The 15,262-nt window shown below is 56.5% G+C and overlaps 1 protein-coding gene across 2 annotated transcripts in view; it reads right to left on the bottom strand.

Moving 5' to 3' along the window:
• Positions 1–1,407: 1,407 nt before the first annotated feature.
• Positions 1,408–15,262, bottom strand: part of PLEKHG4 (pleckstrin homology and RhoGEF domain containing G4) — a 169,223-nt gene continuing 155,368 nt past the window's right edge. For both annotated transcript variants that reach the window (XM_048816460.2, XM_048816462.2), the window contains 9 exons: positions 14,218–14,307; positions 13,465–13,689; positions 11,236–11,406; positions 10,568–10,745; positions 9,284–9,400; positions 8,949–9,209; positions 7,176–7,375; positions 6,550–6,630; positions 1,408–3,357 (listed from right to left, as the gene is read on the bottom strand). In XM_048816460.2, the coding sequence (XP_048672417.2) occupies positions 6,589–6,630; positions 7,176–7,375; positions 8,949–9,209; positions 9,284–9,400; positions 10,568–10,745; positions 11,236–11,406; positions 13,465–13,689; positions 14,218–14,307 (1,284 nt within the window). In that variant the 3' untranslated portion in view covers positions 1,408–3,357; positions 6,550–6,588. The remainder of the gene's footprint in view (positions 3,358–6,549; positions 6,631–7,175; positions 7,376–8,948; positions 9,210–9,283; positions 9,401–10,567; positions 10,746–11,235; positions 11,407–13,464; positions 13,690–14,217; positions 14,308–15,262) is intronic.

Here is a 15,262-nt window from a genome sequence, read left to right as displayed (position 1 = left end):
GACCACGAGGCAGCGTAAAGGTGACAGACCCTGGCCCACGTGCTCTAATGTAATGCCCTGGTTCGTATGTGGAAACACGACCTGCGGCTCTCCTGAGACAGGCGTGACTGACGGGCACGTGGCGTCAGCGCACCTCCCCCTTTGCCTCGCTGAGCAGCCCTGGGGGCTCTGTGGGGCCGATGAGGCCTCCACTGCACGGCTCGGTGACCTGACTCCATTTGGGCAAATTAGGGTTGAAGAATTTTCTAACCACCTGCACCTTGTTAGATTAATGTCAGGCTTTGGGGGTGGGCAGGGGATTCAATTGCCAGGGAAATGGCCCTGATGCCAGGATACAGGCTTTGCTAGGTCTGCTTTGAATGAAAGCAGAGGGGTTCCCCCAGCAGTCATATGACACCCTGTTTTTAGCTGGTTGGCGCAGCCTTACCATGCTGTACAAATAGTAACTTTGAAAATGTGCATTTGAGCAACACTGGGCCTGTGCATTAGAGCCCAAGCAGCTTACCCCCGTAAACTTTTATGGGAAGCAATCGCTGGCCTCGGTTGCAGCCTCACATTAAGGGCAGTGCCTGCTGCTGTCTAATGTGCATGTGTGATGAAGTGGGAATTCTCTGGAATGACTCCGCTGCATGCCTCAAGTGCCCCTCTGTGCTGTGTTAGTACCCACTGGAGGAAAAAGGGTGGTTTTCTCTTCGAGCAGACTGGGAACTGTAGGTACGAATGTCGTCTACTTATCTGCACCTGAACGGGTCTTTACAAAAAAAGACTGATGTGCCCCCCCCCCCATCAATGAAAAATCCAAGACAGTGGAAAACCCACTCACCGGGACATGACACCCAGCAACCAGTGCCCCAGAGGGAGGAGGATTCCCCCACCTCTCAGGAGGGAAGCTGGGCACAGACCCCCGCTGGAGAACAAAGGACTGGGTATGTGTGAGGTGGAGGGCGTTGGGGGCTCGGCCCTGGGAAACGCACTAAGGAGGTGAGACTGAGAGACAGCGAGAGCCTGAACAGCTTGGCTGTAGCAGAATGGACCATGCTTTAACCTTCATTTCTCGATGCTACCCTGAAGCCTCCCTATGCTGTGTTCCAGTTTAAACCCAGCTGCTTGGGTGTCACTGTAAATACTTGCTGAGGTGCATGAATCCCTGAAGAGTGCACAAGCCTCTTTCAGCTCGACCGGCTGAACAGAGCTTCTGGCATGAAGCAGGAGTACTGATGCCCCCGAAATCCTGTTTTAGAATGCAGTAAAGCCATGTGGCCTACCCTGAAGGAAGAGTGAGACCCCCTTGGACTGTTCCAAACCTGGGGGTAACATTAATCCTGTGGCTGCGTGACAGCATGCATTCCACATTCCAGCTTCCCGTCTCCTGGCCCCAACATGGACATGCAACACAAATCAACCGCATACGAAGAAAATAACCTTTATTAGGCTGTGAAATCAAATCCTGGAAAACCAGGTGGCAGCTGAACATTTCTAAAGATTCTTCCAGCAATGCAGAAACCTCTGTAACAGGAATTGCAGAAATTGGTCACAATGGTAGTTCCATGTGCCCCTTGGTTTGTTGGTAAAGTCTTTCCCTCGTCAGTGGTATTCGCTAGCACTGTGTTGAGGCACAAAGCTTAGAATTAGCTAGAGATTTTTACACACCGGGTTCTAAAATCGTCCCTGGCCAATTGTTCACCACACATTATTGTACCAAAATGTCAATCATCTTCCATTTTGACATCTAAAAAGGAGTAAGACTGAAAAAGTATCAGCTTATTAATGGAACATCAAAGAAGTGTCCTATGTACATTTCCGAACGAAAAGGAACAGGGCTGATATGCAAAGGCTAAATGTGTGCCCAGGAGGGTGAGCGTTTCTGAGCCTAGAAAGCACTGAACTGTGAATGGACCCAAACCAGCAGCTATGCAGAGAAACTAGTTAAGCAGTTGGCTGCTCCCTACTATTATTAAGGCCAAGTTGGCTGCTCCCTACTATTATTAAGGTGTGTGTACGTGTTGCAAAAGCTGGGGGCTAAAGGTTTGCAGCACTTGAAGAAGCCCTAAGTAAACATGCTCTCAGCCAGCAGGTTTGCATTTCCCCCACTACATGTTAAATGAAAGGATTCCAAGCCAAACAAGCCCTTGCGGCGTCAGTAAAGTCAAACTTCCCTGACGGCGCTTACCGAGGAGCTCAAACTGTCCTAAGGGGCACATCGCACACAGGCAAATGCGTGTCTCTACTGGAATTACACCACATTAAAGCTGGGGCCTTGACTGTTTCAGTGGCATAATAATCTGGGCTCAACACACTCCGTAGCTGCTGTGCTCAGACAGGGGCTCTGGTCCGTGCTACTTTGATTACCACCACCACATGCTGGGGCTGGGCATCTGAATGGGCCTAGAACACACGACAAAGGCAAAGGCAGACCAGGCCAGCAAACCGCCATTCCGCCCAGCCACACTGGGCACGCCCCCGTTCCTTCTGTGACAGCCTCTCCACAATGCTGACTTTGCCCCTTACGCCTCATGCCCTTAGGCCCGGCTGCCGCCTGTGAGGTCTGCCACAAAGACAGCAACTGAGCTGGGGCTGGACAGCATGAACAGTTCCCTTCTTCTCTCCAACAGGCGTGCTGCAGAGCCAGGAGAGCACATCTGGCTTCTGCAGGACGGCTCCCACTGACGTCGCCTCTGACCTGCTCTCGCACCGCTGCTGTGCTGGGGCCTCCCCACATCTGCCCTGGGAACACTACTCTGCTGCCCAGGGGGATGTCTGGTTTTGTAGGGTTCTGGGGTCAATCTTCCCAGCAGTCAAACGGGGAGGTGGGAGACACTGACAGCTCATAGTGGTACTAAGGCAGGGAGCAGCTCAGCACGGCAAGCACCTGACGTAACAATGAACCTGGTTTGATTAAAACAGGAGTGTTAAGCCAAGGAAATAAATTATCGCTACACTAGCCAATCTAAAACAAAAGGGAGGCCGCCGATCTCACGCTGCGGCGCAGCACGCAGCCCAAATGGAAACGGCGCTACTTTTATTAAATACCTCGTTCGTTTCCTCCTCGAGCCCTTCCATAAACGTTATAACAAAACGAGTAACAAAATCTGTACAGTCCAGAGCTTCCAAAATACTCTGTCTTTGCAAATTGCTACGTTACGTGTTAACACATTTATAAATAAAGGACTAACTGCCCCTCCAACACGCCCGTGGTGGCGTCTAGTTAACAGGGCACTAATTGGGGGCGCTCCCCAGCCAAGTGCCCGTGCTGGGCTGGTTTGACGAGCCTGTGGTTGGGCTTGAACATCTCCAGTCTCCTGGTGCCGGTCAGAGACGTGGACTCTTCCGTGGGTTCAATGGAACCAGTGATCAGACCTGGAACACAGCACCAGGCAATGGTTAGGCTTGCTGCACTCTACCCGGGGGTACATTCCCCGTGACGACTGCTGCAGCGAGATGTAGGTCGCCGCTTCCCCATGTGCAGTGTTGACCTTTGACCCATGACCTGAGCTCAGCGGATCAGGTAAATCGTCAAGTTACAATTTAGAAGGAGATAAGATGCTTGTTAAATGAGTGCCCCTGAAACTAAAGCCGTTCTGCAAGTAGGAGTAAGCAAAGAACTAAAAGCTTATTTTAACATATGAGCCGGAAGCATTTTGCTGGGTAAGAATTGTTAGCAGAAGACCACATGAGGCCTCATGAAAGTTAACAAAAGCAAGCAACCTTGGGTTGGAAGATTTAGCCATATGTGTCTTGAGAGAAACTGTCAGACTGCAAAGACTTTATTTAGCCAGACTCCTTAGCTGCACTGTGCAGAGACCCTCCAATCTGTGCGAACACTTACAACACTTGTCAGAGCCCCAGCGATGGACAGCCGGAGTGACACGTATTGACAAGAGGCACAAACAGAATCAACTATGGTCTCAGGGGTAGGTGGGTGTAAGGAATAGGTGTCCGAAAGGGAATCAAACCCAGCTCTCACAGGGAACTGTGGGATAGCAGCGTGGTGGCAGCTTTAATGCTTATCTCGCTTTAACGGGGAACCCAGCCCTGCAGATTCATGGATAGGGCCCACCCAATTCACGGTCCATTTGGTCAGTTTCTTGGTGATAGGATTTTAAAAATAATAAATTTCATGATTTCAGCTAATTAAATCTGAAATTTCATGGTGTTGTAATTGTAGGGTCCTGACCTGAAAAGAAGGTGAGTGTGTGTGTGTGGGGGGGGGGGGGGGGTTCGCAAGGTTATTGTAGGGGGGGTTGTGTTACTATACCATCAGGGCTGGGCAGCCGGAGAGCGGCGGCTGCTGGCCGGGAGCCCAGCTCTGAAGGCAGAGCTGCGGCCAGCAGCAGCGCAGAAGTCAGGATGGCCTGGGATGGGTATGGCCACCTTCACTTCTGGGCTGCTGCCCGCAGAGCCCTCGGTCAGCAGCCGCCGCTCTCTGGCCGCCCAGCTGTGAAGGCAGCGCAGAAGTAAGGGTGGCAATACCTCAACCCCCCTGAAATAACCTTGTGCCCCCCCCCCCGCAACTCCCTTTTGGGTCAGGACCCCCAGTTTGAGAAATGCTGGTCTCCCCCCGTGAAATCTGTATGGCATAGGGTAAAAACACACAAAAGACCAGATTTCACGGGGTGGAGACCAGATTTCACCGTCTGTGATGCGTTTGTCATGGCCCTGAATTTGGTAGGGTCCTAGTCATGAGTGCACATGATGTGGATTCTGCTGTTATTTTAATTTTGTTTTCTTAGTTCTGTGACTTTGCTTATATTGGCCATGTTATTAATATACCTCATGGAGTCTCTCTGGCTGTCTCACCGATCACCTTCTTAATTAATCTCCTAGATTCACGGATGTTAAGGGCAGAAGGGAACATCATGATCATCTAGTCTGACTAGGGATGTCATGGAAGCTCCTTCACTGGAGGTTTTCAAAAGGAGGCTGGAGCCATCTGTCACGAATGGTTTAGATACAACAAATCCTGCATCTTGACAGGGGTTAGACTAGGTGACCCTTGCGGCCCCTTCTAGCCCTACGGTTCTATGATTCTGTGACCTCCTGGCCACAGAACCTCACTCACCTACTTCAGTAATAGACCCCAGCCTCTAAATCGCTAAGCAGCCACCCAAGAACGAACATGTTATTAGTGCCAAGTGCATTTTGCAACCCAGATTAATCATAAGGCTAAGCAAACAGCCGTTTCACAAGCTATTGCCTCCAAGCTTGTATGAAAATCCAGCATGGCCTTTCTGGGTTTGCTGGGCCAGGGTCCTGACAGCAAGGTGCTTTCCCACATCCTGAGAGTGCCCCTCACCCTCACAAGGCTGCAGCCACAGCACAGGCTTTCCCTGCTGGAGAGGAAAGGGAGCCTGACCACCGCCCCAATCTCAGAGTCCTGACACCGTAGCCTAATTCAGACAACAGGGCTGGGTTCTGATCCGCACCCAGCGCACCGTTGTTATGGAGCTTCCAGCTTTGCCTGTGAATTTGATTTCGCTCTGCCTCCGGCAGGTCACAGAACACTGATCTACACTCTGGTGACATGTTGCCATGTGAATACAGTCAGCAAACCCCAAACGAACCAGCCGACTAACACAAGCATCAACTGGACCATGGACAGGGACACGGATGATGCACAAGAAGGAGGAGCCCCACTTGCCCCAATCCTGCATCCCCCCTTTTCATGCTGGCTTTGTTGGTTCCAGGGTAGGGGGCTGTTGGTTAAGAAGCGGAGTGAGGACTGAGTCACCAAGTTTGGCTGCAGATCTGGAAGTTTCCCAGGGTTGGATCCTCCCCCTTCTACTAGAAAAGAAATGAGACTGTGTCAACCCCCCTGCAGGAACAGCAGCTGCTGGCCCCCAGTGTCATGTTCCATGGCCCGAGGAAGGGGGCGATGTTTGTGTCAGCTGCTCTCAGATATACTTGTGCTCAGGAGTGAGTCATGTGGTGTCCCCTTCGGCAGCTCTCCCCAGGGCTGCCTGAGAAGCATCAATGGAGCTCTCTTGGAGTCCCATGTGTGGCCTGCCCTCCCATACCTGCATCAGCAGGACAGCTGCAGTCCCCTAGCAACAGTGCAGAGCTGAGGGTGGGCCTCAGGGCAGACAAGCAGAACCAGGCCGTCTCAGGGTCCGGCCTTCCTAACAAACTCTGCTAATGAGGGCCCTGTCTCCTTAGGCTCAGGGGACAGACACGGAGACAGTGAGCTAGCAGCAGCCTTGGGGGAAACATGGCTGACTCCCAGCGTCAAGTCAGAGGGGCTGGGGTGCAGCAGGATGTTGGCAAAGAAGAGACAGGGCAGCGGCTAGATGGCTGGGTCAAAAACAGCCCAAGGATCCGACCTGGGCCAATGGCACAGAGACTAGACCCAAGCTAGCGCCCGCATATCCTTGGTAAGGACTCGTTTACACACTGCCTCAGCCAGACCCTGCAACGTGTCTCTAAGCAGCTGGCCCACAATCTCAGGGGTTAGCCAGCAGCCATCATTAACATGGAGCCATGGCTGAGATTCTCCTGGCTCGGCACGGCTGCCAAACCCGGCCAGCACTGACCTCCCCCCCAGCAGCTACTTACAGCTCTGCGCCTTGAGGCAGAACACTTGTGCAGAGGGGCTCACACAACTGTCGAGGGGCTCACGGTGACCGGGCCTGCTGTCTGCGGAGAGAAGCCAGCGTTAGGGGACACCATCCCGCTAGGCTGGGAAGAGTAAAGGGCTGGCAAGTCAGAGGGATGCCAAGGAGACATGGTAACAGAACATTCAAACTCATGAGTGTCCCACCTGGGACTCCTGCATCCTGTCCCCCCCCCAGAGCACACCCAGCCCTTCCCCGGGAAAGGAGCTGTGGGACAGCCCCTCCCAAGCTCCATTGTTCTGCAGAGCAGTAGCTGAAACGTGCTTGCCAATGCCCAGGCGTGGCTATGTGCGTGCTGGCATTGAGTACCCGCTGGGAATGGCACAGCAGAGGGAACAGCAGCTCCCTCCTCAGGGCGGTGTCCAGTTGCTTTGTCAGGATCCCACAACACTCGGGGGTCCAGCCTGACTCTCTGGAGGCAACGTGAGCGTTGTCACCCAGCTGTGCAGGAGGAAGTCTCGTGTCCCCGCCGGGGTCACGCAGGTGCAGCAGCTGTCGCTGGGGGGCAGCCTGCAGCCACGCCGCGGCGCTGTCGTGCACGTGGGGGCGCGAGCTGCTTTAACTCACCGCAGACCTGTACTGGCGTTTGGCGAAGTTGGGGTTCTCGTCCAGCGGGGAGGTGAGCGTGGTGCTGTGCCGGGAGCCCAGCGGCGTGTACGCCGGCGAGCCCACGTCGTCACAGAAGCTTTCCTGGGGGACGCTGGAGACACAGCCGCTGTCGGAGCCGCTGCCCGACAGGCACTGGGAGGACTCGGAGCTCTCCGTCGCTGGGAGGAGAGAGGGCAGGAACCACCCGTAAGGGACCACGGATTGGTGACCAAACGACCTGCTCAGGTGCAGCCACACAAGCTAATCCCGGGCTGCACACCCCAGGCTCCATGGCGCATGTCTGTGCAGCCCATGGCCACCCCACCCCAGGGCAGGCTGCCCACGGGCCTGGCTAACACTCACAGCACTGGAGAGTCAGCGGGGGGAGCGGGGGTTCAGCATGAGCCGAGCAGAGAGGGGGACTTTGGAGGGCACAAGTGGGGGGAGCCGGGAGCCCTTGGGTGGTTAAAAGCCCCATGGCACATGCTGCAGCAGTCGTGCTAGACAAGGCGTCCTGGCCTTCTCCCTCCATACATCTCCCCGGCAATGTCAACTGGAGACGAACTGCTTCGCCCTAGACTCTGTGCGCTACTAACGAGTTACCGTGTCCCACCCAGAGCGGCTGCCTTCCGGCCGGGGGCAAGTGCTCCCAGTCTATCCGGGCGAAAGCACTCGGGCTGAAAGGTGCTTGGCAGGGGGAAGCTGTTATGCAGGTGGGCCTTGGATGTGGAAGGGTGGTTTAGTGATAGGACAACAGTGGGGGATTAGAGCCCTGGAGTCAGTTCCTGATCTGGATGAGCCTGAGCAAGCCACTCAGTCTCTCTGTGCCTCAGTTTCCCATCTGTGCAATGGGGATAACGGCCCTGCTCTGCCTCGCTGGGGGCTGTGAGGAGAAATGCGTGTGACGTTATGAGGGTATGGTGGTGAAGGCCAGGTAAGATGGATCCATTTCTTCCCTAGGGTGCAGCACGCCCCAGTGCAGACCCCAGGCCTGTCTGAGCGCTCCCCACCACTGACAAAAGGTGGCCTGCTTTAGAGCTGCTTGTTCAGATGATGAGCCTGCTAACATGCCAGAGGAGGCTGCAGGTTCCTACTCGGACCCCTCCTGCGGGTATCTCCACTGAGCTGGGCGTGCAAGTCCCCGGGCTGCTGTGCCGGGGGCTCCCCAATATCTGATGGCAGAACAGGGGAGTGTCCCTCTGCCCCCTCCCCATGGGCAGCACACAGCTCCACACCCTGGCGTGAGGCGCAGGCGAGCTCTGCAGAGGTGACATGCGGAGCTCTAAGGGTTGGGGGGTGGTCACCGCACCAGCTCCTTCAGGAAGGGGGGTAAGAAAAGGGAACCCCACGGACCGAGAGTGCGGGGGAGCCCAGGACCCTGCCTAAAGCTGGCAGAGCCGCGCTTGGGGCCTGGGAAAACAGACACCACGAAGCACTAACTGTCTCATGTCGAATTCACACAGGCAGAGGGCTTGGGGGACAGCATCAGAGCTGGGTCCCATGGGCAGCAGTGCCCATCGTAACCCCTCAGCAAACAGGGGCAGAGGGAGACAGGCCCATGGGAAGGGAACAGGTGAAGCTGGCGTAAGCAGGGCTCTGCGGGGAGCTGGAGGGGAGGAGTTGTCACTGCCCTGCCCAGGGGCCCGGCCTGATGGTGAGGGAGGTGCCCGAGGAAGCTCAGGGCTCTGCGCTGGGGCAGTGCAGGTGGCAGGGGGCTCCCTGCGTGCCCAGCGGCTGTCCGCTCATACGTACTCAGCGAAGGCTGGCTGCTGGTCTCATGCTCCTGCTCATCTTCCTCGATGCAGGCGCCGGCGTGGAAGGGGCGGCCGGGGGCCAGCACGCCCGGCAGCAGGGCCTGCTCCAGGTACACGTGCAGGTTGAGGGGCCCGAGCAGGGAGGAGGACGAAGGGCTGTAGGCGGAGGGGGCGCCAGCAGAGAGAGGCGTCTGGGCTCTCTTGTAGGGGTTGGAGTGGTCAAACAGAGACACCGCGATGGAGGCCCTTGTCCGAGCTCCTGCCACAAAACAAAGCCGTGAGCGTCAGCCCTGCGCTGGCTCTGGGCGGAGGGGCAATGGGGCTGGCACCTACCTCTGCCCTTCATGATGTAATCGATGGCGCGGTCGTTGATAGCTGCCTCGCTGGGCGTGATGTCGAGAAACGGCTTGTTCCCTACCCCCATGGACACCATCTCCTGCCTGCGGATTTCTGGGGAGACAGCAGCGGAGCATAGAGCGAAGTGCGGCTCTCCCCCGTCTCCAGCACAGAGGAGACTGCACTGATCCCCTGGGACTGGGCCAGGAGCCCTGAGCCCACAAAACCCCCCTAGCAGGCTGCTGGAGCCCTGCTAGTGAAGCATCGGGCCCGGCTCCTTTGCCACTCACTGCTCGGGGGATGCTCCGCTGGGAGAGTTGGCAAACAAGCGAGCGAGCCCCACCAGGACTGGCAGCTCAGAGCCTCCAGCTGTGGGAGCTCTGGCCAAGGCCAAGTGCGGGGTCGGGCTCTGGATGGAGGGTCTTCAGCTGCATGCCTGGGGGAGATGGGTGCTGCACTGCAAGCCGCAGCATAGGGGTGCAGGGCTGGTAGCCTGTGTGGCCTCCTGGAAGGGACATTGCCCTAGGACTCAGGAGACCTGAGTTCTCATGTTGGTGTAACAAAAGTGGGAATTTATTGTAATAGTCTTATGTGTGCCTCAGTTTCCCCCATGGTTTGCATTGCTATCAGAGTGGGGGAAAGGATTATGGTTGCTCTTAGGGTAGGCTAAGGAAAACACTAGGAAATTAGGTCAGTACAACCGCATCACTCAAGTTCCACCTCAGCTGGACTTGCTGGGCCGAGCTCCTGGTGTGAACCCCAGGAGCTCAGTCTTGGAGGCGGTGCGGACGCGTGTCCTGCCCTGAAGGAAGAGTGGGACGAGGGTGACCAGACAGCAAGTGTGAAAAATCGGGATAGGGTGTGGGGTGTAATAGGAGCCTATGTAAGAAAAAGACCCAAAAATCAGAACTGTCCCTATAAAATTGGGAATCTGGTCACCCTAAGCGGGACCCTGAGGGGGTCTGGCGCACGAAGGGGGCTCCTCAAGGAGCACAGACCCTGGGGAGCTGTGACACCTGACTTGGCCACCGATTTGCTGAGTGACCCTGGGCAAGTCTCTGTCCCTCAGCCTGGACAGCATGGGGAGAGGGACACAGACGTGCGGTACGATCGACAGAGGGAAAGACCTAGGGAGTGTTGTCGTTCCACACCGTACGCGGCAAAGCACCTACACAAAGTTCCCAGGAACCAGGTTCCCTGGGCCAGTGTGGAGAGCAGCATCCAGACCCAGGTACCCAAGGAGCCCTCAAGGGATGGAGGTGCCATGGGGAGGGGCCGCACCTTTATTGCGGGTGGCCTGCTGCCACAGGATCTTGGCAATGTCCTTGGTCCAGACTTGCTTGGTCTCTGCTGTGCTGGCCTGGAGGACGTACGTATCGCTGGACTTCCGCCGTCGGAACCAGATCTCAAAGCGCAGGCCGCTGTCCCCGGTGTTCTCCGTCAGGCCGATATCTGCCGTCTGGGGAGAGGGAACACGCAATGCTCAGGAGAGCTACGGGGGCACTGGGAAGGGGGGGCCTCGGATCCGTCCTGGATTGCGCCCCCTCAGCCCATGCCATGGACCACGTCCCACTCTCCAGCACACCCCTGGAGAAGCCGAGAGAATTCAGCCCCCTGGCCAGCATGACCCTCATGGTGAAGGCTGATGAGGCCCAGCCCCCTCTCGCCTGGCAGTGCAGCAGCAGAGGAGAGCAGTGCCCTGCCAGCCCTGGCCCAGCAGGGAACACAGGGCCATACGCTTATCGTCTCCCTCTGGAGCCCGTCTGCTACACCGTGAGCTGCCTGGGCAGGGACCATCTCTCCGCCCTGCGTCTGTACACTGCCTGGCACTGGGGGGTCCTGGCCCAGGTCTGGGCTCCGAGGGGTTCCCGCAATACAGGTGACAGGCAGTAGTAAGAGTGTGCCCAAGAACGCCCCCCAGAGGCGCTACTGTGTGGAGCAAGCCTGACCTTGAACGAGCGCTTGTAGATGTACACGTCGAAGCCTCCCTCGATCCTCTTGGGCTTGCTGAAGAGAATCAGGTCCTCAAACAGGAAGACGTGTCTCTGGCACTTCTTGCGGCCCAGCCAGATGGTGAACTCATCCTGCCGCATCAGCTGCCCCTGCTCCTTGAGGTTCACCTGGCCAGAGGGAACGCCAGCCCAGTAAAGCAGAGCCCGCAGCTGAACCAGGTGGGACTGATGCCCAGCCCCACATCACTGCCTGGACCGCAGCAGACGAGCAGCTGCAGAGGGCAGGGCTGTGTGTGGAGAGCAGGGAACCTGACTCTTGAGCAGCCTGGTCCCCGTGTCCCCAGCTGCTGGTGAGATGCTGCAGCCAGATATGGCGAAGGAAGGGAATTTGCGGAGAGGAAGACACAGAGATTGAAAGAGGAACCTTCCTCGCTTCACCCAGGAACCAGGGATCCCAAGAGAGATCCAGTTCACGAGGGGAGACATTCACCCCACAGAGCACAAGATGTAGGCACCACTTGAGCCCTCTAACTAGGATTTAAGTGGGGTATAAGCAATACCAAGGCCTGGCTGGCCCTCTGCTTGGGTGAATGTCCCCCTGCAAGAGTCAGGGCTGCCAGACACGTGCATGGCAAGTCTGGAGGTACCAGCCAGGGCCTGTTCTCTTTCTTATCGAGGGGGAATGTGTGAAGAAGTGAGAATATTCTGTAATATTTGTATGACTTCGAGGGCATGCCTCAGTTTCCCTCCGCATGGTGCATTGCTACCCAGCGGGTGTAAAGGGGTTAACACTGATCCTGGAACAGCACAGGAGGTGTGAGTGTCACCTCACTGTCTGGGAGGGAAAACAGAGTCATTAAAGAACTGGCTCAAACCAACCCAAATCAACACAGGATCCAGTGAGACAAAGAGACGGCCCAAGGTCCGAACGATCAACATCTAAGAGCAGGACACCCCAGCAGGTGGGATTTGGGAACTGAGGTGGAGAACAGGGTGTCAGGTGACTGAAAGAAAGGGGCTTTTTGTGGGGACTCAGGAGTGTGAACTTGGGGAGACAAACAGGTGATGGGAGAGAGTCAGAGATGAGTCCATCACAGGTTGACTGGTCCATCATGGTGCTGGCTTAGCCAGGGTGGACCATGGCTTAACTTCTGCCTCTCTGAGCTAAACCCAGTGTGTTCAGATTCTGCAGCCAGGTGACCAGTCGATGGTACCATGGTTTGGAGAGGTTGCCTGTGTCACTGTGAATACTCACTGAGAGCACTGCGCCCTGACAGGGGACAGCACAGGCCTCCTGCAGGAGTCTGGCTGGGCTGGATTTGGTGCAGGGAGCCACGGAGAGAGACGGGGTCACTGGTGCCGACTGCCCAGTCTCAGAGTCTTCGAGGTCACAGGCCTGCCCCGGTGGAACGGTGTGAAACCTTGGGGCCAGGCCCACTACAGGGGCACCCCCAGGAGACTGGTTACAGGCTGGGGCACAGACCCTGGGACTCTGTTTGCTACTAAGTCACTGGAGAGCGGGGCGGAGCCCAGCAAACCCTGCGAATAGTAATGCTGACCCCCGCTAGCTGGAACCACCCCATGGCACCACAAGCCGTGTCCATCTCTGCACCCAGCACTCCTGCGAGGAAGAGAGGCTGAGCTCAGAGCCAAGCTTTGGGAGGGGAAATCCTGGACAGGTGGTTCTGTGGGTAGCAGTCGGCACCTCTCCCCACCCGGCCAGGGAAGATCAGACAGCTCAGCCTGGGCTACGCTCCACTGGCCAGTGAGCAGGGTCGGCATCACAGGACACAAGCCACCCCTTGCGCTCAGCCAGGAGCTCGATACAGCTCAGGCCTGGTCTACACTAGAAAATGAGGTCGGTGTCACCCCTGAGCGACGCAGTTAAGCCGACCTAAGTCCCCATGTGAAGAGCGCTAGGTTGACGGAAGAATTCTTCCATGGCCCTTGCTGCCGTCACTTGGGGAGGTGGAACGCCTGTGCCAACGGGAGAGTCCCACTTCGCAGCAATGGCTGAACTGATGGAGTCTGTGCCCGCAGCCTCGGGGGCTCAGCACCTCCTCCCAAGGCCATGTCCTCAGCAAGTCCCAGGTGAGCTTTGGGATCCGATCGCCCATTGAGTGCTATGGGGCAAATCCCAGCGCCAGCCGGAGGCTGGGTGTATGTGTGGAGGGCAGATGAACCCGCCGTCCAGGGAGGGAGAGAATGCGCTGCTCCTCTACGTACATCACAATCTCGGATGGCGTCCATGGCTAGCAGGTCGTTGCCGTGCCGAAGCTGGAATTTCACCATCTCCTCTGCTGCTCGGAGGTAGCCCAGCTCCTGCTCCTGGGCCTCGCCGCACTCCTTGATCAGGTCCTTCAGCAGCAGGGCGTATTTACTCATGCGCTGGATGGGTTTCAGCAGGTAGGAGGCAAGATCCATTTTATCCCCCAGTTGCACCTGCTTGAACTGAGACCCCAGAGAAAACTGATCAGCAGAGGGATGGGTGAGCAGCCGCCTGTCCCCAGCAGCTATTCCTGGGGAGTGGCAAGACCTCCGCTGCCGCAAGCCCAAGGGCCTGGGACTAATGGCTCGCTGAGTTTGCCAAACACTCTCCACTGGAGCCTACTGCTCACTAGGGTTCTGTAGGCTATGAGAAGGAACGGAGCAAGCTCGGACGTGCAGAGGAATTAATAAGGAGGAAGCAGTTGTTTGCAGGGCCCCTTTCCAAGGCAGAGTACTCTGCAGAGCAGCCACTGAGCAACTCTGCATTCCAGCCCCCTTCCCACTCCGCTCCTCACACTGTGACACCCAGGCAATTGCAGGAGACTGTTCCCTGCACCCAGCAGAGCCCATCTTCCCCAGCCCAGCACAGAGACAGCACCCTGTGTCCTGAACAGGGGCTAGGTTTCTGTAAGCAGACAAGGGAGGGACCCAATCCCAACCCTAGTGGGAACCACAGAGCTCTGATCCGGGCTCGGGGCACAGGGGATTTACCTTAAAGAACGTGTTCCCATGGCTGGCCAGCAGCGAGTCGGATTTGGGTTTGTTTTTGCTGTATAATGCATACATCCCAAACTGATCCTTCTGCAACAGAAACAAACACCCCTGAAGGACACCTTCACACTCCGGAACTGCGGCTGTCCCCCGAGTTAATGCAAGGCCTTGTTGTCAAGTGACCCCGTTTCCTTTACAGAGGATTGCTGCAGAGAGTCTCCAAACCAACTGCCCCAGGGCCCTGGACTTTAACTGGCTACGCTGGGCCTGTGCACATGGGAACTGGGGAGGAGGACTCTCCTTATGGATTCCTGGGACCTCCCCAGGAGCCATGGGTAACTCCTTCAACTCCATGTCATCATTATGGAAGACAGGGTTGTTTGCTGGTTCCTCCGCAAAATCTTCCTTCTGCCCCTTGCCTAGGAGTCCCTGTGGGCCGTATGGCCTGCAGGCCCTTACAGCGACCGCTGAACAGGGCTGTAAAGAGACACTGCAGCCAGCGTTACAGGCCTGGTGGAGAGGGAAACAGGCTGTCCTGGAATAACTCTGCTTTAGAGACAATGCTCCCAGCACCTCTCCCGCATTGTGCTTCGCTATTAAAGAGTCGAGGATCTTTGGACTTACGGTGTATCTACACTGCAATTAAAAACCCACAGCTGGCCTTTGCCAGCTGACTTGGGCTCCCGGGGCCTGGGCTAAGGGGCCGTTTAATTTTAGTTTTGACTTCCGGTCTCGGGCTGCAGCCTGAGCTTTGGGACCCTCCCACCTCGCAGGGTCCTAGAGCCCAGGCTCCAGCCCGAGCCTGGAAGTCAATACCGCCATTAAACAGCCCCACAACCTGAGCCCGGAAGCCTGAGTCAGCTGGCACAGGCCAGCCACGGTGTCTAATTGCAGTGTAGACGTACCCTTAGAGACCACCTGCTCCTGCAATTCCTTCCCCATCTGACGCCACAGACGGAGGATAAGCCACGGACTGATGGACTCTGAAGAGCAAAGATCCTCTTGCCCGGGAAATGTCCCTTAACAGCCAGGAAAAATGGGAGAA

The sequence above is a fragment of the Caretta caretta genome, chromosome 12 (genome assembly GCF_965140235.1).
Source record: "Caretta caretta isolate rCarCar2 chromosome 12, rCarCar1.hap1, whole genome shotgun sequence".
Taxonomy (NCBI): Eukaryota; Metazoa; Chordata; order Testudines; family Cheloniidae; genus Caretta; species Caretta caretta.
This window is presented reverse-complemented; position numbering and strand designations above follow the sequence as displayed.